This window comes from Nanorana parkeri, unplaced genomic scaffold, assembly GCF_000935625.1.
Source record: "Nanorana parkeri isolate BGI_ZX_2015 unplaced genomic scaffold, ASM93562v1 scaffold788, whole genome shotgun sequence".
NCBI classification, from domain to species: Eukaryota; Metazoa; Chordata; class Amphibia; order Anura; family Dicroglossidae; genus Nanorana; species Nanorana parkeri.
The window spans coordinates 89117-112430 of record NW_017307056.1 but is presented as its reverse complement, the minus strand read 5'-3'; the positions used below and the strand labels follow the sequence as shown (position 1 = coordinate 112430).

Sequence of the window (23314 nt, the reverse complement as noted above, 5' to 3'; positions counted from 1 at the left end):
TTCTTTGCACTGTATCACTGTGTAAAAATCCAGCATGTCCTACCTTTTTTAGCACACACCAATAATGCAGAGCAATAGTGTGAACTTAACTAACAGGACAAAGGTCAAATTGCTTTGCCTATGCGTTGGAACTCTGTTGAGCAAAGCTGTCAAACGCAGCCCGAGGCATATGGTGTGAATGGGCCCTTAAGGAGTATTTCTGATCTATGAGGTTCACTCTCTCACCATTGATATTATTCTTGTCTGAAGCATCCACCCAGCTATTTATCTGTTGTGATCAGTAATCTATTATAATCCCTATGTAAGCAAATCTCTTACCTTTCCAGAAGATTGTGAATGGCCTTGAAGAGTAGTGTCCGACACTCATAGGAAAGCCCATTTTCCCACAGTCCCTCTTCCTGCACTGAAAAAGAAAAGTAGACTAGTATCAATTCAAACACAGGACCAAATGAAGGAAGCGTTCATGATCTCAAAATGATCCACAATTTCCAGGGGTGTAACTACAAATCATGGGGCCCCTGGATAACTCTCTGTGTAGCAGATGGCGGTGACAATATGCGTCATTGATCCTAACATGAAGTATGTACCAAGGACAGGCAGCAAGAGAGCCGTCAGCATAGTCAGTCCACTACTGGGGAGCAGTTTTGGGGGTACAAGTTATAGTAGCACTAATAATTTAAAAAAAACCCATAATGATATTTGATAGTATGATAAAATGAATAATGCTCTTGCACAAACTTCTTTAAAAGTCTAGCTTTGTTAAACTTACTTTGTAGAACTACAAACCTCAGCCTTCCCATAAAGTTTAACATAGGCGAAACTCTGGCATTTGTGACTGCATTAGGCATATGGGGTTAATGTCAGTCTGTAGAAGAAGTTCACTACTAAGATAGATAAGCAAATGCTTCTTACTGCACAGGGCGGGATCAGTGACCAGACAATCCTTAGATCAAACATCAGCTCTTCTATACTGAAAACTTCAGTGTAGTTTTCCTAATCAGCTCCCCTAATGGGGCCCCCTCCTACCCCCGGCCCCATAGCAGTGGGCTGCTATGGCTATTATTATGCCACTGACAATTTCATCAAGAAGATGTTGCTTCATCACCTTACTAATAGCACGGCAAAGTGTTGTGTGGTTAAAATCAAATTATCTATAACACCACCACCATGCTTCAACACTACTATGTATTATTGTTCTACATAAGATTGACTTGTAATCGATGCTATGTTATTATGCTTTGCACTGTTAGTATTTATAGGTTTTAACTTTTCTACAAAAATGTGTTATTGACCATTGTATTTTTTTTTTCTGATCCACAAATAAAGAATTAAAAAAAATATATATCCAAGCAGAAACTACTTGCAGCATTGCACTTTTATTATATTATACCAAGTAAAATAAACCTAAAATGCCTGCCATCTAATGCATGAAATGTCAATGTTTTTGCTTGGCAAGGTGTTCAACAGATCACCTACGGACACTTCCAACAGGAGAAAGCTAATTAGCTATGTTGGAAATTGGTACCTGTTCCCTAGAAGCTGTACATTCATGTCAAATTCCGATGTCACAAGAACATCTGCAACTGTCAGTCACATTGTAAACTTCAAAGCTTTGTGCAACGCAAATGTGCAGCACCCAGAGCAACTGATCCAAATCCATCTTGTGCTGGCCTAACTTCAGTAAGCTGAATTTGATTGGTACCAACGGGTTACCACATTTAGTGGGATGGGTATCATCGGCAATAGCATTTGAATCACCAAATTTCAAGAATGCAACATGATTTGGGAACACTGTAATTTGGGAACTTGGGTAATGTTATTTAAAATTAGTATGAAAGAAAAAAGAAAAACAACAGACAAAAAAAATTGGCAGTGAAATATTAACAGTATTAGAAAGATGAATTGGCCATACACTGCTCAGTTCCTGCTAAATGCACCTAATTTAGGTCACAGGCACTGGGACATATACCCATTGTTGAATAGACCGATGCGGCTAAATACACAGATATAGATCCAGAAAGGCCAACACATTCCAGGTTGCAATATCTATTGATGGGGCTAAATAATTAACCCTTGAGCATCTACTCAGTTTTCCCAGATCTTGTAAAATGTTAAGACCATTCCAACCCAAACTAGGAAGTTTATAAAGAGGTCGAACCTTATTGATTGCCCATTGCCATGTGTGTACTATAGGTGGAGTGGGGGCCTAAATGCTCAAATATTTACCTTCCTACTCAATCCAGCGATTTTTCACCTCTGTCGCCCTACCTGATCCCATGGAGCCTCTTCCAGTGAAATGTGCCCATCCTTTTAGTGTGCATGTGCACTAGGGGGTTAACCGTACTCATGGTGACCTGCAGCAGTTCAGGTTCGTACGGCTTGCCAATCAGAATGCATGGGGTCACAGGCACACATTCACATTGTAGAAAACTAGAATTTTTGTGTACTTATCGTAACATCAGTTTCAGAGTTCATTAAGGGACACAGGTTTCAGTTACCCAGAGACAACTGGGTTATACTGCTGCCTATAGGAGTATTAGGGCACTGGCTAACAAAACAGTGGCCAGCCAGGTGTACCCTCTCCCACTCCCAGAAAGCTTCCCTTTTGTAGAAAAGCAGTACAAAGGAGTAGATCACAAACAGAGGGTACCTGTGTCCCTTAATGAACTCCAAGAAACAGATTTCATGGTGAGATCATTTTACTGAAGTTCATTAAGGGATACTTCAGGCCACTCCAATAGTGCTTTGGGCTGCTCTGCATTTCCCAGGATTTTAAGTAGGGACTTAAAAATTAAATTAAAGCAGAATTCAACTTTAAAGCATTTCTTTTTTTATTGTAATTCTAGACTTGCTAGAAAAGCCCCACAATTGTCATATTTAGTATGATGGTTGCAATATACTGTATATTATGGCAATGTTTCATAAACAAACTTCCAGATATTAGAAAGCACAGCAATGTAAGTATGCATATTAGTATAGTTCTCAACCCTACACAAAGACAGCTGTAACATACAGGCTAAAGCACTTACATGTTTATTCCTCTAGTTCAAAAAGAGTGATGGTCAAAGTTCAGCAACCCACAGCAACCAGGTAACATTGATTGCTGTGGAATACTGCTCGTTGCACGGCCTGTTATTGCATTTCAGAATCAACATAAGCTTGAGATGTTTGGCTGAGAGACACTCCCACAGCTCTCAATAAATCTAGCTGAAGCGGTATGCAGCCTTTAGACATTACAGACAATATGACAGTCAACTAATCTGGCAACAATGAAATGCCTATAGGCCCTGTGCAAAACTGCACTCAGGGAAATTAGAAGAACAAAATTGCTTGTTCCAAGCTGTGATAAGCACCACTGGCAGTACTTGCTGCTTTTTCATACACAGGCTTACAAACATTGGTCAGTGTGCCATGGAATACTGACCAGTTGGAGGGTGCATGGGTGTTTGACCATCAATGGAGGTCTAGTACCTTTTCTCTAATATAAAGTAATCAAGAAAATCCTTTTGTCTGAACTGGGCACAACAGGCATGTGTATTTAAAGTGACACTAAACCCAGGAGATTTTAGAAATACATTCAAGTACCTTAACTATTGTGTATCACTCAGCTGTAGATCCTCAAATCATCTCTGAATTGGTGGTGACACTGTCCTTCCATCCGGAGGGTGGCTACTTTGTTCCCCATGGTCCCTGTGTGTGTTGTAAAGTAGGCAGCTCACTCGTGTGATAGCCTACAATCTCTATACAAATTAGTAAACTAAAAGTGAGATTGTAGTCCATCACGGGAGTGAGCTTGGAGAGGTGGCTACTTTACAATACACAGGGACCATGAGGAACAAAAGTAGCCACCCTCCAGGTGGAAGGACAGTGTCAGCACCAATTCAGAGATGATTTGAGGAACTACAGCTGAGTGATACACAAATAAACTAAATTATTATTATTATTATACAGGATTTATATAGCGCCAACAATTTGTGCAGCACTTTACAAAATGGAGGAGACAGTACAGTTTCAGAACAATAGGGTTAGGAGGGTTCTGCTTGTGAGAGCTTACAATCTAGTAGGACGGGCAAGTGATACAAAAGGTAATAATTGTTTAGATTCAGTTATTGGAGGAAGTAAAAGGGCAGATGGGTTTTTAAGGATCGCCTAAAGGGGGGCAGCATAGGAGATAGGCGGACAGATAGGCGGACAGATTGGGGTAAGGAGTTCCAGAGGATGGGGGATGCTCTGGAGAAGTTCTGGAGGTGAGCATGGGAGGGGGTAATTAGAGAGCAGGAGGTCTTGAGAGGACGGTTTGGGTGATATTTTGAGATGAGGTCAGTGATGTAGTTTGGGGCGGAGTTGTAGATGGCTTTGTAGGTTATTGTTAGTATTTTGAATTCTATAAATTGGGCAATTGGGAGCCAGTGGAGGGATTGGCAGAGAGGGGCGGCAGACACTGAACGGTTGTTAAGGTGGATGAGTCTGGCAGTAACATTTATAAAGGAAGGGGGGATAGCCTGTTTAGTGGTAGGCCAACAAGGACAGAGTTACAGTAGTCGAGGCGAGAGATTACAAGGAAGTGAATTAGAAGCTTTGTGGTTTCGTTTGTTAAAAAGGGGAGTATTTTGGAAATGTTACGGAGGTTGAGTCGGCAAGATTTGGATAGTGATCGGATGTAGGGCTGAAAGGAGCTGAGTCAAGAATTGCACCGAGTACCCTGGCTTGATGGGAGGGGTTGATCGTAGTGTTGTTGATTGTGATGGGGAAATTGGGGGAGGGAACACAAAGGAGGAAAAATTATAAGCTCAGTTTTTGACAGATTAAGTTTGAGGAAGTGGTGACATCCAAGCTGAGATGTCACTGAGTAGATTTGAGATACGTGAAGAGACAGAGGGGGGGGAGTTGAGGAGTGGAGAGATAGATTTGGGTGTCATCGGCATAAAGATGGTATTGGAAGCCATGTGAGTTCAGCATCACTTTAATATAACCTCCTTTATCTACATATAAGTCACAAAGTAGTGAAAATATCACATTGCTGGTTAACAACTCAGTGCGTTCAAGCAACAGGAGAACAAGTGAACTGCACTGTAGATAAATGTACAACACAGCATTCAACGTGACAAACACTGTGTAGGACACAGAAAAAAGGCGGGAGGGGGATTCACTAACCGATGAATAGGAGGGAGGAGGGAGAAAACTTGAGTTGGTTAACATATGCTGCAGTGAGTCAGTGCCGGCTGCTAGAGGGGGGAGACGTCCTGAAGTCTAAGCTTCAGACACACAGTTGCAAATGATGCTTCTTCCCAATAACCAGAAGTTCCAGTAAATATTTGGATTTCATTTTAATTATTCTAAAGTGAACAAAAATTGTTCAATAAATATGACTTCTGTTTTGCTATACAGAATATCAATAGAATTGTATCACACTATGGCATAATGGGTTCACTATTCAGAAAACCTCAAGAAGGGGAGAAAAGGTTTGGAAAGTGTATTCAGTCTTCTGTTATCCTTGCACAAGATGCTGGAACTATCCACTGCACACAACAGGAAAGTTCAAATGTTGTCGGCAGCCAAGTCATTTGTCTACAGTGCTTTGCAGTTAACCAGAGCTGAATACAATTTCCACAGACACTCCAGGGCTGCTTTATAGAACTGGTGCTGCTGCCCACAGCAACCACATTTCAATTACAACAGGCCACAACCGTTACACACACTTGCTCTTGATTTCTAAGGATATGCCACAATGCAATAAGTTTAAAACGCATATAAACCCAGGAACAAAAATGTAATATTGCAGCTTATCGTTCCTTAGATGTGGTGGCTGCAATTGTTTGCTTTTTCACATGGTGATCTGCCCAGTAACACAATTCGTGCCTTTGTTGATGTGCTTTTGTTTGCTCCAAACACCTTTTGATTTCCCAAACAACTCTATAGTTATGCAGCACCCACTTGAAGCAGGTCAAATGCAGGTAGAGAAGGCGTGTAACTGCAGGTCAAATGCACCTGTGAATTAATTCTGAATGCTCTTAGAAGTGTCTCAAAAGGTGTCCATACAACTGACAATTATCGTACGATATTCGCTGGTGATCCCGCGATCGTACGATAATTGGCAGGTGTACGGGCAGCGCGCAACCGCATTTACTGTACGGTCGCACGACTTTCGTCTTACAAACAGGCTAAAAAACCCGCCGAAAAGCGTACGTTTTTAAGCGGGTTAGTAGCACGATCGCAAGACGAAAGCTGCATGGGCCACTGTGAGCAAGCGCACACTGCCCACTCAGCATTGCAAGCGTCAGCAAGCTCTCCCTCAGCGGGGAGGGTTTGCGATGATCGCAAGTACGATCTGCCTGTCCAAGATGGGCAGATCGTACGAAATTTTAATCACCTTACAACGAAAGTCGTGCGATGGGTGCAAGGTGTATGGGCAGCTAAACCCATGTCAAACCCAAACCCTGTTGACATAGTCCCTTACAGTCCTAGGGTGATGACACTATTTCCCTTAGACTCCATTCACACATTAGCATTTTTCCACACGTATAATGTGCAAAACACAAAAAGCTAAACATTCTTATAGGGCTTGTTCACACACTGCAGAATGTGGGAAGGAGTAAATGTGCGATCTTCTGGACTACTTTGGCGTCTGTGGTTGTAGCCACAAATGTGTGGGGGGGAAAAACGCATAAAAAATTGTGTTTTTGTGCGCGTATGCGTACGACCGTCGTTTTTCCACACTAAAAAAATTCACTCAATTCCAAATGTGCAGGTGTGAATGGAGCCCCACTGTATCTATACAACAGCAGCACCGTGACCCTAGGACAGGAGGATGTTCAGCAGGCTTATGTTTGACATGACACAGGACAGCACTGGATATCTGGCAGGAACAAAGGGTTTTTATATCCACTTATCAAACAGATAGAAAAAATAATACCAATGTTATATTTAACAGACCAAACAATAAATTGTTAAGTCTGCCATTGCTGACTTTTCCTTCTGAACATGTTATAGACCCCTAGCGGAATCAAGCCAAAGTTTTGCCATCAGAATTTTCAAAATTACTGACCCAGAATGAGTATGGAAATGGGCATTAGAACACTTATTTGACAATCATTTACAGCAGCGTTGTTCTGAGTCTGACACTTCCTGGTATTAGAACCAGATAACTAGCATTTTCAGAAGGATGCCAGCAGTGGCTGCTCCATAAGGCTTTTATGATGGGTATACTTTATATTGCACAGAAAACCTCCAATTAAAGTTTGTGATTCACATCCTTCATGTGCACAATTGTATCTTTTTGTTCATCAGAGTCTGTCAATCAAAAACACATCAAAACAATCACAAATCCAAAGGAGCGATATATTGTTGATGAAAAGAAAATATAAATTGACAACTCAATCTGTAAGTTGACAGCACTTTCTAAAGCCTAAAAATTAAATCCTCACCACAGCCGGATTTAAATGAATGCACGATATAAACAAATGTTTAAATATACAGTTTAAAAAAAAAAAAACTAAACACCTATAAGGGTATGTTTATGAAGTAGTTAAAGTGACAAACGCCAAACATTCAGTTTATATTTCCCCTAACATCTCAAGGTTGAAGCTTTATTCACCCGTTCACGTCCTATGACGGGATAATGCCGCCATGAAGTCGAAAGGGGTTACACAGACTTTTAGCCGCTGAGAGTCTGTTCGGCTTTACAGTAGAAGTGATTCTGGCGGTAACCTCCCCACCCCCACCGCCCGACACCTCCGCATTGTTTCCCGGGCTACGTAGGCCCGGGACCAGCTTGCCGGGTGTCGACAGGAAGCTGGGGAGGAGAGCGGCGAATATACGTGCGCCGATCCCCTCCCCGTACTATGGGACTGGGAGTGACGCGTATTTGCATCACTTCCGGTCCCATCGCTGGGCTCCTGAAGCCCAGCAATAAGCTATTGAAGTGCGATCTGCACTTCAATAGCTTATTATGACACTGGGGGTCTTTTGGACACCCAGCATCGCCTTAAAGAGTACCTATCACTGCCATTATGCCATCACATGGGGGGCCCCTGCGAGCAAGCGCATCGCCATGTAAACACGCGTCGGGTGCGCCTACGTACGAAAACGACGATTGCGCTACACATGTTGGGTATCGCCGCGCACGCCGGAGTGATAGCAATAATTCTAAGGCCAATATTTACACGTATCTCTATGAGCTGTAGCGGCTTTTAAAGCGTCCTGTATGGACTTTTTGGGGTACTGAATTCTGACGCATGTTGGGTATCTACTTACTCGTTGTAACCTCATCTTTAACTTGTACAAAAAAATGGTTTTATATAGTGTTTTGGGGCACTAAATTTAACTTAAGTGCATTTTTCACTAAACGTTTCGGTTTGATAATAAATTGCGCTAATGTCGTGCAACATAAAAATTTGCAACTGCCACAATTTTATTCTGCAGAATCTTGGCTTTCAGAAAATATATAATTTTTGGGGGGTTTCAAGTACTTTTCAGGCCTAAAATGTGGATAACATGTAAACAAAAAATGAAGAAAAAAAAAAAGGCCTTTGTCCTTAAGGGGATAATAAAATGAAACCTATTTAACACCTTTAGGTAATGGTTATAGATCTACACCAGATTTGATAACATTTCTCCCAGTGAGTTCTATATTTACAGGGTGTATATTGTTCCTTCCTTCTAAAACTTGACACAAACCAGCAAAAACAGTATCATTGCTGAAACACTAAATTCTTGAATTAACCAGCAAACACTGTTACTGAAGAATGCGCAAGGAAACCTGTACTGAAGAAGAAAGCAATGGCACCCCCCATTTTTCTATCAGAACTGGTTTCCTTTAACTTAAAGTAATGGGTGGAATAATGCTCTGCGCTTCAGATAAAACACTGACTCATTTAGATTAGCCTCTTCCCCCAACAAAAGAACTTGCAATGTAACATTATCAAACTATATAGGCAAAAATGAGCAACCGGGGAGAAACTCCCACTAAAGGTGCCCATACACCTTGCGATTAGCGTTCGTTTTCCAAACGAAATCAGGTTTTCCGTACGATAATCAGCCAGTGGATGTGAAGTCAACTATCACAATGGCTGTGCAACTGGCCGAATTTCGTCTATCTGGCAGGCTAGAAAAAAAAAAATTCTAACCGTATGAAAAATCGATGGATTAGTGGCGATTTCGTACGAAGAAAAAAAATTGCAACATGCACACGTGCAAATGAAAATCCGTTCCGTCAATCGACTAAATTTGGTCCGTTAGTATTGCCAACGAATGATGATTGAAATCCACATTAGTCTGTTAATGATGGGGCAGTCGTGCGGAAATCGAACGGTTCGATGGCGGGACAAGAGAGATCGAACGATAATTGTAAGCTGTATGGTCAGCTTTACATAGAAAGAAATGACAACCTGCTAAATCAATCTACTCCTGTGTACCCGGTAAGATACACAGGTGATGCTGCCTGCTGGCGGTACGTGTAATGATTCCATTGTTCTTTATAATGATGATTTCACTATAAGAATTGTATCTTGTAATAAATAATCCCAGAGTCCATGAAGGATCATTTTAATCAAAAAGGCATGACCCTTATCGGTGGTAACACAAAATCACCTAAACTGATCATTTCTTAAAAGGAAAGATATAAAACAATTCATGATTAATAGTGGAATTATCATTGCATATATAAACAGCATTCATAAGGCCTTGTTCACACCAAGCGCGGAGCAGGTGCAGAGCAGTTACAGACCGGAGCAAAACTGCATCCAATGTATTCCAATGGTATTTTTAGCACCAGTTCACATCGCAGCGTTCAGTAAAAAAAACTGCAGCAGGCCCTATTTCACCTGCTCTGGAACGCATGCAAACGCCTAGAATGCACTGAAAGCCCATTTTAAACAAAAAAACATAATTTAATTTAATTTACCAAAAACATGCAGATCTGCTCTGCATTTGGTGTGAACAAGGCCTAAGAGTATCGTATGTGTTTGGGTTCTACTTGGTCATGGCAGATCTTGGGCATATCAGGATTCAAGGCCTCCTGACAATGATAGCACAATCAAGAGACCTGTTTGGTTACAAAGACATTCAGGGTTAGTTCACACCATAAGCAGTGCGGTCCGATTCTGGCCGTCTCACTTTTTTGCCGGGCTGGAGGGGGCGTGGCGGGCCATTGAAGTGAATGGCACCGTAGCCACGCCCTCCAGCCACAATGCGATCGCCCGCACGGGATCGCAGGGCACATTGTGCGTGCGTCCGGTGCGGTCCAAATGCTGCAAGCACTATTTTGATCGCACCGGACCACACTGCAGGCACAATGTGCCTTGCGATCCCGTGCGGGCGATCGCATTGCGGCCGTAGGGGATGGCTACGGTGCCAGTATCGGACCGGAATGCACTGCATGTGGTGTGAACGAGGCCTTAAAACCAATACTTCAATTAGGCCAATTGTACTTCCCTAACACTGCTAAGCATTTAAAGTATAACTCCAGCCAATGAAATTTTGTTCTAGATGTCTGTCACCAGCACCAGTACTAAGAAAAGATGTCCTTGAGTTAGAAAAAGTCTACCGGAGGGCAACCAAACTAATCAGGGGTACGCAGAGCTACGAGACAAGGCTACTAAATTTAAACATGTTCACATTGGAGGTGAGGAGATTAAGGGGGGATATGATCTCCATGTACAAAATGCTCAATGGTGGTAGCAACATTAGCGATAAACTGTTTAAAATTAACTCCATTACAAAAACTAGAGGCCACCACCTAAAATTGGGGGAAAAAAAATTCCAGCACAAGGGGCGAAGGGGGTTCTTCACAGTAAGATCAGTTAGGGTCTGGAACTCACTGCCACAGGCGGTGATTTCAGCAAAGAATGTGGAATTGTTCAAGAAACTTTTGGACGATTTCTTAAGGGACCGTAATATACAGGGGTACAGGTACTCCTAGAATGAGATTCTAATAGGTTGGACTTGATGGACTAATGTCTTTATTCAACCTCAAATACTATGTAACTATGTTACGGATTGGAACAAAGTGACATTGAGGGAAAATTGAGGGAAATCCATTTTCCTTCAGTATGGAAAGATTTCAAGTTACTTTTTGTAACTTGTAGGCATGTCAGAAAAAACCTGACAGGGGGTTCTAATAATAAATTCCATATTTCATTCAAAATAGATGATAAGTCTTACAGTTAATGTCCTTTTATTTAGAAGAAAAAAGAAAGAAAGTTCTATCTGGGGTTGACTTGATTCTCCACTGCTAACATGAATAGGTAAAATCATGATCCATAGTACATAACATGTAGTTGTACTATGGATCATTTAAAGTCACCTGTCCCTTTAAGAAAAAGTATCGGTAATTGGTATCGGCAAGTACATGAGGGGATGTACTTGTACTTGGGCCTGAAAAAGTGGCATCGGGACATCACTACTAGTAACCTGCCCATAGTTTAAATGGCCACTGTGAAGACTTGGGGAGGAAGAAAAATAAGATGTGCAAAGAATAAAAAGCCGGCAATTATCTAGAAGTATCTGTTTGTAGATTGCCAGTACTAAACATTTCTAAAGGTGCCTTTGTTATTTTAAAGGAGAACTATGGGGTTAAGTCTTCTCCCCATAGTTCTCCTTAGGATAACGGGAGGACACAAAGTAGCGTCCACCCGTCACCCTAGGCTCAGTATAGCGCGAGCTGTAGCTTGCGGTATACTGAGACGCCGCAGCTGAAGCGGATCTCGACAATTGTGCCGGGATCCATCCAGCTGCGTGAGTGACAGCTGGCTCGCTCCCCTCCCCATCTACTAAGCCGAACTGTGACAGTCTCATTGTCACAGGTCGGCTAGAACTATGAGGTGAGTGAAAAGCACTCCTCATAGTTCTCCTTTAAAGATATGGGTAAAGTTACGCTTCAAGATTGTTCATAGTACAACATGAAACCGGCTGGGATCCACTGTCTTATAAAAACTGAATTTGAGTTTGCAGCACTTGTGCAACAAGCAGCTATGGATAAAGGAATACAGGGCTGGACGAATCCCAGGAGCTCACAACTAACTTTTGACATTTCCTCTAGTTGTTGTTAATAGAGCTGGATTGCATGATAATTTGTCCACCTTGAACTAATATCACGATTAAGCCCAGTATAACATTTTGTTTTAATCTGTTGAGATACGTCTTGCAAATTTGTACATCTCGGATGGGAAATTGCAAGTAAACCATTAGAACATTCAGCAGACACAAGTATTGAAACCGTTAAATGTGAAGGTGGCGCTCCTCTGTTTTATGTGTCTCTCTCCAACCAATTGGCGAGAAGCTGCAGCAGCACATGTTACATCCACAACAGAGCAAGGAGCTGCTAATGGGGGACTTGGATCTCTGCCTGGCCTCATCACTCACAGACACAAGGGGGAGGGAAGTGCAGGGAGAAAGAAATGCAGAGAGCAGAGTACAAAAGATACGCTGCTAGCAAGAATAAGGGGAAATAAGGAGGAAATGATAAGGCATACAAAGGAATGTGAAGATACAGACTGAGCCTGGCTATTTACAGGTGAAAGTGTGCGGCATGACTGCAATGACAACGAAATACTGCCATTTTCACCAATTAAATGTACTGCTTTTGTTCAAATATGTAATGATACCATTTCATATCGGGGGGTTTTCCAAGCCATATTTTAAAAGCATATCATTTCTAAAAGTTTAGTAAACCATATCGAAAAAGCAAGTATAGCTATTTTCACTGAGGATAGAAAGGGGTATATAGAACCTGTAGCCAGTCTACAAACATGCAAATATTACAATTCTTAACAAGCAATAAATGAGTTTTAATGAAGCAATCAATGACCTCTGTGGTCTTTCTGCAGGCATATAGATATAGTCTTCATCCTTTCTTACATCTTAGAGCTGCTAGTCCACTCTAGTGTTATCAGACATTGTCTACATGCAAACCATTGTTCTGGACAGCTTTCAGACAATGACAAAAGGATGATCATACCTGTGCAATGTATGTCAGCATGGTCTCTTGTAGCCGCCACCGCAGGAATGTGTGATGGGGTGAGAACACAAGAGCACTGGGAAACAGATATGAAATTATAACATGAAGTGCCTGCATGGAAAGATCACCAGGTATTCTTTCAGTGAAATCTACAGATTTAGAGCATGTTCACACCATGTCCGCTGAGCTGCATTTGTCTGTACACCACTGCACATGGATGGTGTGAATAGGCCACATAAAAAACAAATGTTTTGATGTGCCCTTACAGGGTAACTGTCCTTTTAGAGAGTACTTCTAGACATGAGAAGATGGAGAAGTGTGGACATAGTACAGCTGAAGGGAAATACAGAGAGACTGCTTCCCTTACTGAGCAGGTATGTAAAAAGAAGAAACCCCAAATGGGCTCTAACTGACCACTGCCGAAGCAGGAGGGGTTAGATTACCTCTGTGACCATGTCACTGTAAGGCGCTATTCACACTAAGCGATTTATCGCGCATTTTTGCCACTCGATATCGCGAGAAGTCGCAGGCAAATGCTATTCAATGGAGCGGTCTTAGCCCATCGATGTCGCTCCAGCAGGACCCTTTTTTCAATTTTTTAATGGAGCCCGACGGTGAAGGTCGCGCTACCGTCGCTGGAACGTCGCCCTGAAAGTCGCGCTATCCCGGCCGCACGGATCCGCTGCAAAAGGTATGTCGCTTAGTGTGAATGGGGCCTAAGACAGCTGGCTGGGATCTCACAGGGAGAACACAACAGATACAGTGTTGCAGCACCATGTGGAGGGTTTGCGACCTATTATTGTGACGCAGCTCACAATTATCAGTTACCTGGAGTCCTCCAAATCTTTGCCTGAGCAGCTCCTCTCACCCTTCACCTCCCCAGCAGTGACTTGTCAGCATTCCAGCCTTCTAATCTCTTATGTAAACACAGAGCAGGTGTTCTGGGAGGGGAGCAAAGTAAACTTAGGAGAGATACTGACTGTGGTGCCTCGGCTATAAACTCTGAAAATGTATTACTCCACTGTGCCTACAGCTACAAAGGTCACCCGACTTGCTATATTTCAGTGGTAAACTTAAAATGACCTGAGTGCCACATCTGTATCCACAAGTTGAGGGGTCCTAAAATCAACCTCTTGTCCCAATAAATCTAGTTACAGCCCTACATTACACATACTCAACCCCCCTTTATTGATATTCAGTAGCAGTAGTAAACACTCCCTTCTTTATTATAAAACACCAGACAACTAACAAATTAACACTTAGCATAGACACTCCTATTCTGCACACTCACAGCTGTATACCTGCAGTGCGAAATCTAAGGCACTACTGCCTCTCACTGTCTCAGAAGATTGTTGCAAGATTTGGTCGTATCACTACTGTGCCATTCACTGTTCTCAAGCTGGAGGCTTTGACGTTAGGAAGCAAAGCCTTGGCTCTACCAAGATGGCCATCAGCACATAGAGACAGTGCAGAACAAGGCATGGCAACTCAATATTGGGAAAAGCTGAAAGGATAACCCCGGCAATAGGGGTGACTCTACCTTTGCTTTCTCTTTGCCTTTTTTGGGCACATCTTTCAGAGTTCTGTTCCACTTTAAGCCCTCATGCATATGAGTAACCGCCGGCCCGTACAGATCCATGCACGGCCGTATCGGGCCGCTCCCGGAAGGACAGGTGCTGCGTGTGATTTGTACGCAGCAGTCTGTTCTTCTCTATGGGAGTACGCGGCCGTACGCTCAACCAAGCTGCCTTTCCGTGCAGCTCGGGTGGATCCTGTCTGCATCCGAGCAGGGACACCCGCACGGACATGCAGTTCGGGTTAGCGTACGGTGGCGTACGGCAGTGTACTCCCCTAGAGAAGAACAGACTGCTTCGTACAAATCCCATGCAGCACCTGTCCTTCCCGGGAGCGTCCCGATACGGCTGTGCATGCTGGCTGTTACTCGTGTGAATGAGGGCTAAAGCCGGACTCCAGGAAAAAAGCTAAAAACAGACAGATGAAATACATACAGTTTTCCTTGCTAAATATATTTGCATTTGTCCAGCCAGTCCTGATATTTTACACAGCTCTGCCACACAGCACAGTCCTGCCTGGCAGAGGAGGAGACCTGATCTTTCACAGTTGCAGTTTCACTTTCACGTACAGGTTTTTATAACACCCCCACCCTGGGAATGGAGAGTGAAATTAGAAGCAACACACTTATGAACTCATCAGCACCCTGCTCTCTCCTATTAGTATTTTCCTTGCACAGCAACAAATCTGTCTGCTGTCTTGTGTTGCTTCTTTCTCCCCATCTTCCATTTTAAAAATACACTTAAAGCGCATGTCAAGGCAAAATGAAAGGCAACATTAGGGCTGCAACAACTAATCGACATAATCGATTATAATCGATTATTGAAAAAGTTGTCAACTTTTTCAATAATCGATTAATCGGCTTCCGATCAGTTGGCCCTGTTCATGGCTTCCCACATGCTGCACGTCGCACCTCCTCCCCAGCTCACACTCGCCGCTGCCAGGCCCGCCCGCATCCACGCTCTACACGCTGCACCTCCTCCCCGCATCACACTCACTACCCGCCCACATCCACGATCGGTAGTACATTATACAGCGCAATGCAGAATACCGCCAGCTATATAGGAATACAACAAATCTCAGCAATAGTACATTATAGCTGGCGGTATTCTGCATTGCACTGTGTATTGTATTATTGCTGGGATTTGTAGTCCTCTATAGCCATTCTGCATTCATTGCTGTATAATTTTACACTTTCCATTTCACTATATTGCACACCACTATTTTTTTTCTTTTTTACTTCCACCGCTCCAAGCTTTCTCCTGTGATGGACTACAACCTCAATACAAACTAGTAGTCCCATCATTGGAGCCATTTTTAAAAATTTCTTTTATTGTTTATCCGATTAACCGATTAATCGAATGTAATAATCGGCTAACTAATCGATTTTGAAAATAATCGTTAGCTGCAGCTCTAGGCAACATATTTTGTAAATCTGTGCAGTCCATGCACATTCCCCAAGTTTGATCCCTTTAAACGCACTTCAAGTACAGCAAAATGCACCGGTGATATAGTGTGCTCCTATCTTCCTCTTATGCGTTGTGAGCCTTCTCTACATCATTTTTAATGGCTTGCAAGGAACACAGATGTCCCCACCCCATAACCCATCCTTGTGCACGGGTACAGTAGAAAAGTTATCAGCGTGCAAGGTTTCCAGCAAAATCAACAACAGCACCTTTTACATGCTTTTTTTGCAATTGACGCTCGTTAATGCAGTCTATGTGGGGGGAGCAAATGCTCTATAATCTGCCAAAAAGCAGCTCATGTACTTTTTCCAGCATTCAGTGTCTTAAGCTGCCCATACACCTTACAACTATGAACTATGAACTACGACTTTCTTTGTGCGATGGTTGTAAGGTCATTAAAATTTCGTACGACCTGCCCATCTTGGACAGGCAGATCGTACTTGCGATCATTGCAAGTCCTCCCCGCTGAGGGGTTGCCGATGATTGCAATGCTGAGCGGGCAGTGTGCACTTGCGGACACCGACCTGTGCAGCTTTCGTCTTCCGAGCACGCTACCAACCCGCCGAAAATCATCCGATTTTCGACAGGTTTTCCAGCGGGCTAGGAAGACTAAAGTCGTGCGACCGTACAGTAGATGCTTTTGCACGCTGCCCATACACCTGCCGATTATCGTACGATCCCGGGATCACTCGCGATTACCGTGCGATAATCGGCAGGTGTATGGGCAGCTAGCAACAAAACTCAGGTGTGACTGGGGGCCATTGAAATGCATAGGATTGTGTTGAGCCTTGTGCCGCGCTTAGCTGTCAGCAACAAAACATCTAGGTGTGAACGGGGACTCAATGGTATATTTAGCAGACCAAACAGGAGCACATAGGAGTTTATTGTTAGTGTTTGCACAGATGTATGAATGATTACAGCGTTGCATTCATTTGTTTCTTTTATATCTGCCTGGAGGTCAGCTTTAAAGAAACCAATTCATTTCAATGCAGCTGTTTAAAGAACAAGCACACTAAGAAAGAAAAAAAAAGGGGGGAAAACTGGTCATCTGAAGAAATTACTCAGCTCCCCATTTAGTCTTCTGGTTTTATCAACCAAAACTGCTTATTGTACATTGCTGTGCAAAACCATAGCACTTAAAAAGCAACATAAAAATAACAGCAGCAGCCAGCTCGGCCCAAAAACGACATGCAGATTCTTTGCTTTATACCTCTCCTCAGAGCCTGAATGTACATGTGTAACATGATAGGGGCAAAAGATTAGACGCTTCACTGACAGACTCATGGGAATGGCAAACATGTTCTCAATAAAGCTCTGAACACAATTTTGGACATAAAAGTGCAAAATAAAAAAGGTTTTCATTATCATCCTGCTGTGTAATCTAGCTCTTCATTTCAGGGCCCAAATGTTACAAACACAACCTCTCCTAGATATTTGCTGGTGGCTGTCATTTGTTTCTTTCATATTGAGTTCAATTACATATTCGGAGGCATTCCGGAGTAGATTTTAAGGACCTAGCAGCTAATGAAACAGTGAACATTTGGACAGCAGCTGTCTGGTGTATAGCAAATGGAAATCCGAAGAGCTTTCTCAAAAAGATGGATGGTCCATGTCCACTACAACTACACTTCAGATGAAAAATCACACTTATCATTGTAGGAACATTTAACATTGTTTGTTATTTACAGGGAACAGTACTGCATCCCCTCTAGATTCAAAACAGATTTGCCTAGCTCCAAAAATAAGCAAACAATGAACATGAGGCCGGTCATATCAAAATCAGATGCTGCAGCAAATACTTCACTGCCATCAAGCCGGCATTCTCTAGAACTCTGTGGATTCCAGACACTACAAAATATTAAGGTGCCCATACACCTTGCAATTATTGTACGATAAAGTGAGAAATCACGCGATCGTACAATAAACGCAAGCTGTATGGAAGGCGTGCGACCTCTGCTACTGTAAGGTTGCACGACCTTAGTCTTAAGAGCATGTTCGAAAACCCGCCGAGAATCGTACGATTGTCGGCGGGTTTGTGGCATGCTCGTAAGACAAACGCCGAACGGGCCGGTGTGCGCAAGCGCACACTGCACGTTCAGCATTGCAGTCATCGGAATCCCGCCATGAGGGGAATTTATCAAAACTGGAGCAGACAGAATCTGAAGCAGTTGCCTATAGCAACCCATCAGCTTCTTTCTTCAGTTTACTCGGTTAAGATTTGAGAAGCTGATTGGTTGACTGGCACAGCTGCTCCAGTTTTGATAAATCTCCCCCATTGTTTCTTTTCGCCTCAAAGAACTCTAAGGTAAAAAAAAAGAAAAAAAAAGAAGGACTGATACAATATTAAAGAAAGACTCCAGGACATTTTTCTATTAACCCTTGCAGTGGGGCTACCCCCATACTTCAAGGATTAAATACACGTTCGCAGCACAAAGTGATAATGCCAACACAGGTGAGAAAAGTGAATTTGTACCAGATGCGCTGGGGGAAAAAAACAAAACGGCCAACCCCAATGCAAGACAAGGCAATTGACCTGGTCATGGATGGACACTGTTCAAACCAGGTGGAACGCAGTGGTGTGCGCTGCAACAAAGTAGTGCATGCAGCACTTTTACACAGCACAGAAGGATGTGACACATAGAATTTAATGAAATGTCACAAAAATAAAAGTACACAGTGTGATGTGTCGGGATCGACGTAGCGCAGTGGCTATGAATGGGCCCTAAACCTGTAACAAGAAACAGCAGCTAACCATACAAAAAATCTGCCATGTAAAGAAAATTGGACTCTAGGTCTGGACACTGGCCAGCTCTGCCTGAGGGCTTGTTCAGACCATAACTGCATCAGAACTGTGTGTGTCTGTGCAGTTGCAGTGCGATGCATTTTGATGCACTTTTGACAGGTGCATGGTTTGTTTTTTTTACCTTAAAATGCAAATTAGACCATTATGTCGCTTCCTTCGTTGTTTGGAGTCAAGTTGTAGCTTAGACATGCTTCCTTTGTTTGCAGGCATGGTGTTCGTGTTGGCTGTAGCCATTCTCAGGCAACGTCTTCGCAGGAGACGTTGGTATTGGGTGCACCTGCTGTTCAGGGTCAGAGAATCCACGGGCCAATTTTGGACTTTATAGAAGGATTTGAGGGCGCATTCAGATAAGTTCTTTTCATGTATCCGTATGTCTATTCAAAGGTAATAATTGTTACATTCTGTGTGTGCGCCATGGATTTTTGACCAAGTGCATAGTGTTTACACCATTCTCACTCCTGTCATTGGTGTTTTTTTTTTCTTTTAATTTGTTCCGATGCATTTGCATGCATTTTTATTGCGTTTTGATGTGTTCCGTTGCAATAATGTGCAGCTAAAATAGGGCAAGCAGGATTTTTTTCTGACTGCACCTGAACTGACTCACTGCACTGGAGTGAACAGAACCCTAGAAATCCAATAGGAAAGCATTGTGATGCGCTTTTGATGCAGCTGCCAACCTGAATGGACTGCATCAGAACTGCATCTGGTGTGATCTAGCCCTAAATTTCAATTCCTGCTGCAACAGTAGTCAAATGACCAGCCAGCCAGAAAGCCTGAAGTCCCCTTCTCCCAAGAAAAGGGAATTTGCTCTTTTACAATTTGTTCCTTGTGGCATGCATTTTCCTATGCTCAAAGGGGATTCAGGTAAAGGTGTCATAAAGCAACCCTTGGGTTTGGGGTGTGACCTAAAACCCACAGGTCTATGGTATCAAAATAAACCCAATGAAGTCCTGGATGGTGATGCTCTCTGGCATGTCATTTCCCATGCTCTGCCCCTTGCCAATGGCCACCAAGACTGTGTGTCAAAGTTAGTGAACCATAAGGGAGCACTGGGGTTGGTAGTGGGGCTGGAGTGTCAGTTTTTCCTTAGTCAAATTCCACAGCCATTTTCCCTTCAGTCAGAATCCTTTTAGGTGTGTACTAACCCATAACAGGAAGCAATGCATGCCTTAGTCAAACTAGTCAACATCTACTAAAGGGGAGGGGATTTGGTCTGCAAGTCACTGCATTCGTTTTGGCAAACTATATTGAAAAACATCTCTAAATCCATTATTAAAAGTGACACTAAACCCAGGAGTTAGATCTTAAAAAATATTCAAGTACCTGAACTATTAACAAAAATGCATCTTATTTGTGCATCACTCAGCTGTATGTATTCAAATCTAGGGCTGCAACTAATTCTCATAATCAATTAGTTGCCCGATTATTTCTGATTAAATTGATTGGTTTCATTTAAAAAAACTCTCCCCGAATCGATGATGAGAATAGTTTCCAACTATTCTCATAAATCGATTATTCGATTTAATCGATTAGTTGTTGCAGCCCTATTTGAATCATCTAAGAATTCATGCTGACACTGTCCTTCCTTCTGGAGGGTGGCTACTTTTGTTCCCCATGGTCCCTGTGTGTGTTGTAAAGTAGCCACTACTCCAAGCTCACTCCCAGGATGGACTACAACTAGCTATGGGGAAAAACACTGACCCCATAGTTCTCCTTTAAGATTGAACTCCTGAGTTGTGTCACTTTAATAAGCACATCAGAGTTACATAGCTGACGAAGTTGAATAAAGACACAGGTCAATCGTGTTCAACCTATGTGGGTGTGTGGGTTTAAGTTACTAAGCGTACCTGCACCACTGAATATTGTGCGCTCTGAGGAAAGCATTTAAAAGATTGAGGGCCGGTTCACATTACAAAGTCTGCGTTACAGAGCGTTCGGCCTCTGGAACGCACTGGAAGGCAAGCAGGCCGGCTCCTGCGTTTAGGGGCGGGAGGGGGCGTGGCGGTGCATTGAAGTCAATGGCACCGCAGCCACGACCCCCGCCCGCAGTGAGACCACCCTCAGTCCAGTGTGATCTGCAAAAATGCTGCAAGCACTATTTTTGCAGATCGCACTGGACTGGAACGCAAGCATTAATGTGTTAATGAACTCGGCACGCTGCATTGGATATTCAAATGGAAAACTTTTCAGAGAATCCTTAACTTCTACATCTTTAAAGTGTGTGTATGGGGAGGGGGGTGGGGGGAAGGTTGGGTTACATTATCTGATATCCTAAATCTGTTAAGCAATTCAAATTCTAACTAAATGGCTATGAATACAGCACAACTGATGGTTAAAAAAAAAAATGATCAATAAACTACATTCACCATCTAATAATGAACAAGGGGGGGATGGTGACGACATACACCTAGTAACTCCAACAGAAAGAAGATGACCAGCTGTGAAAGGTTTAAGGACTAAATGGTTTCCATGGCAGTTAGTGGAAAAAAAGGAAATGTAGAACTTACATTCCATCAAGAGGCATGTTCCGGTGACAAATAAATGAAATACCATTTATATATTCTAGTTTTATTTGGGAAAATTTTCTAATTTTTTTTTCCCACGGTTGTAATCTTGTGCAACAGTCCCCATGTAGTCCCTGGATTAGCAATCCTGGCAATAATCGTATCCTTTAACTGCAGAGAAGCATGGGTATTCTAATACACACACAGCCTGCTCGCTTGAGCTGGTCTGGTTTTAATCAGCCAGCTTTGCATATAATTTATTACTTTGTCGTATACCTCCATCCCTTGAGATGTCTGCATTTTTCTGTCACTTCCCCCATCTCTCTTTCATTCCTTTGATCTTTCCCTGTCCTTGCTTTTTTTTTCTTCTACAACAGCTTATCCTGCTTCTATTTACAGCCTTCAGCCTTTGTTAACCTTGTCGCCATCCCCTCTTTGCTATGCACGCCCATGCATATATGTACTTAAATAACTCTGAAATCACTTTACAAATTAAATAAATGCACCACTTAAGATAACACCACAGACCAAGTTCTGAGAAAAATGAGCAATGTTTATCACAAGCTTGATGGTAAAAAAAAAAAAAAAAAGACAACTAAAATGTTAGATAAAATAATTGCACAACAGATTGGAAGGAAAATGGCCTGACAGTCTGTTTACACCTAATGAAAAATGTATCCATTTATTCAATTACTGTTTCATACAACTTCATCCTCAACATAAGAGAATTTCTTGTAATCAAAATCACCTTTTCTTTAGTATCTTTCAAATGTTTGAGGTTTTCAGCAGAATACGTTGCTACAGTTTACGGAATGATCGGAGACTTCAACACAAGTTTAGCAAACAATGTTTTGTTTGTATATACAGCCTTAAGGTGCCCATACACCTTACGATTATCGTACGATAATCGTATGCGATCGACTTTTCGTACGACAATCGTAACGTGTGAATAGAGTGCCCGACCGATAGTACTGTACAATCGTACAACTTTTGACGGTCAAGCATGTTTGAAAACTTTGGTCGATCGTACGATGTTCGCATGGTTGGTGGCGTTTCCGTCCGTCAAAAGTCGTACAATTAACACTGCGCATACGAAAATAACTTTTTTTTTTTTACTACCGCTGATTGAACCTTTCGATAATCGGGGCAGGATGGGGCCGTCATACGAAAATTGTACAACGGTTCGATCATCGGACCAAAAGGTTTGTCCGATAATCGTAAGGAGTATGGGCACCTTTAGAGAAGTAAACACGTTTGGGTTCAAAATAAAATTTTACAGTACATGATCTAGAATGGTTTTTGATCAGGTGTGGGTGTTGTTTTTTAAGGTTTATCAATTTTCAAACAGATTCTTTATATCCTTTGTATTATTTGCATAAACTATTTACCAACTCTACAGCGTGCACCCATGGCACTGGTTTTATACGAGGTGTGTGAAGTTGGCACCCCATGTTTGTAAAACCTGAATAAAAATATACCATTCGTTTGTGCTGCGTTGGTGCTGATTTGTGCCGCAAAAACTAGTGTTTGTGGTCAACTGCAGGTGGTCAACTGTATCAAAGGCAGCAGAAAAGTCTAATAGTAGGAGTATAAACTAGTGAGCATTTGTTTTGGCATTTAGTAAGTCATTAGTGTGGTTTACAAGTGCAGTTCCTGTGAAGTGTTGTGGGCAAAAGGGGTTGACAAGGTTGTCATCAGTGAGAGAGAGTGAAGAGTGAAAGGCAGCAAAAAAATATGGCAAAAGCTGGATGAGAGGGTGTTAATGAGAGTAATGAAATAGGTCTGTTTGGCAGTACTCGCTCAAGAACATGGTTGCGTCTTTAGAGACTTCTGGTGTCATCTGTTTGCTAGAGTTGGGGCCTAATTCTGTGTGTGGCAAGTGTGCCGAGGATGAGTGAGAGTGAGCTTTTGTAGACAGAAGTGGCCAGGTCAGGACAAGGGAGAAAGTTTGTCAGAGGGAGTCTGTAACATAATAGAGAGAGGTTAAAGTGGCAAAGGTTTCTATGGGTATCCA

At 42.5% G+C, this 23314-nt stretch overlaps 1 protein-coding gene across 1 annotated transcript in view; it reads right to left on the bottom strand.

Moving 5' to 3' along the window:
- Positions 1-23314, bottom strand: part of MED13L (mediator complex subunit 13 like) — a 129510-nt gene that overhangs the window by 45726 nt on the left and 60470 nt on the right. Inside the window, exon 3 of the mRNA XM_018564846.1 lies at positions 319-403. Within this exon, the coding sequence (XP_018420348.1) occupies positions 319-403 (85 nt within the window). The remainder of the gene's footprint in view (positions 1-318; positions 404-23314) is intronic.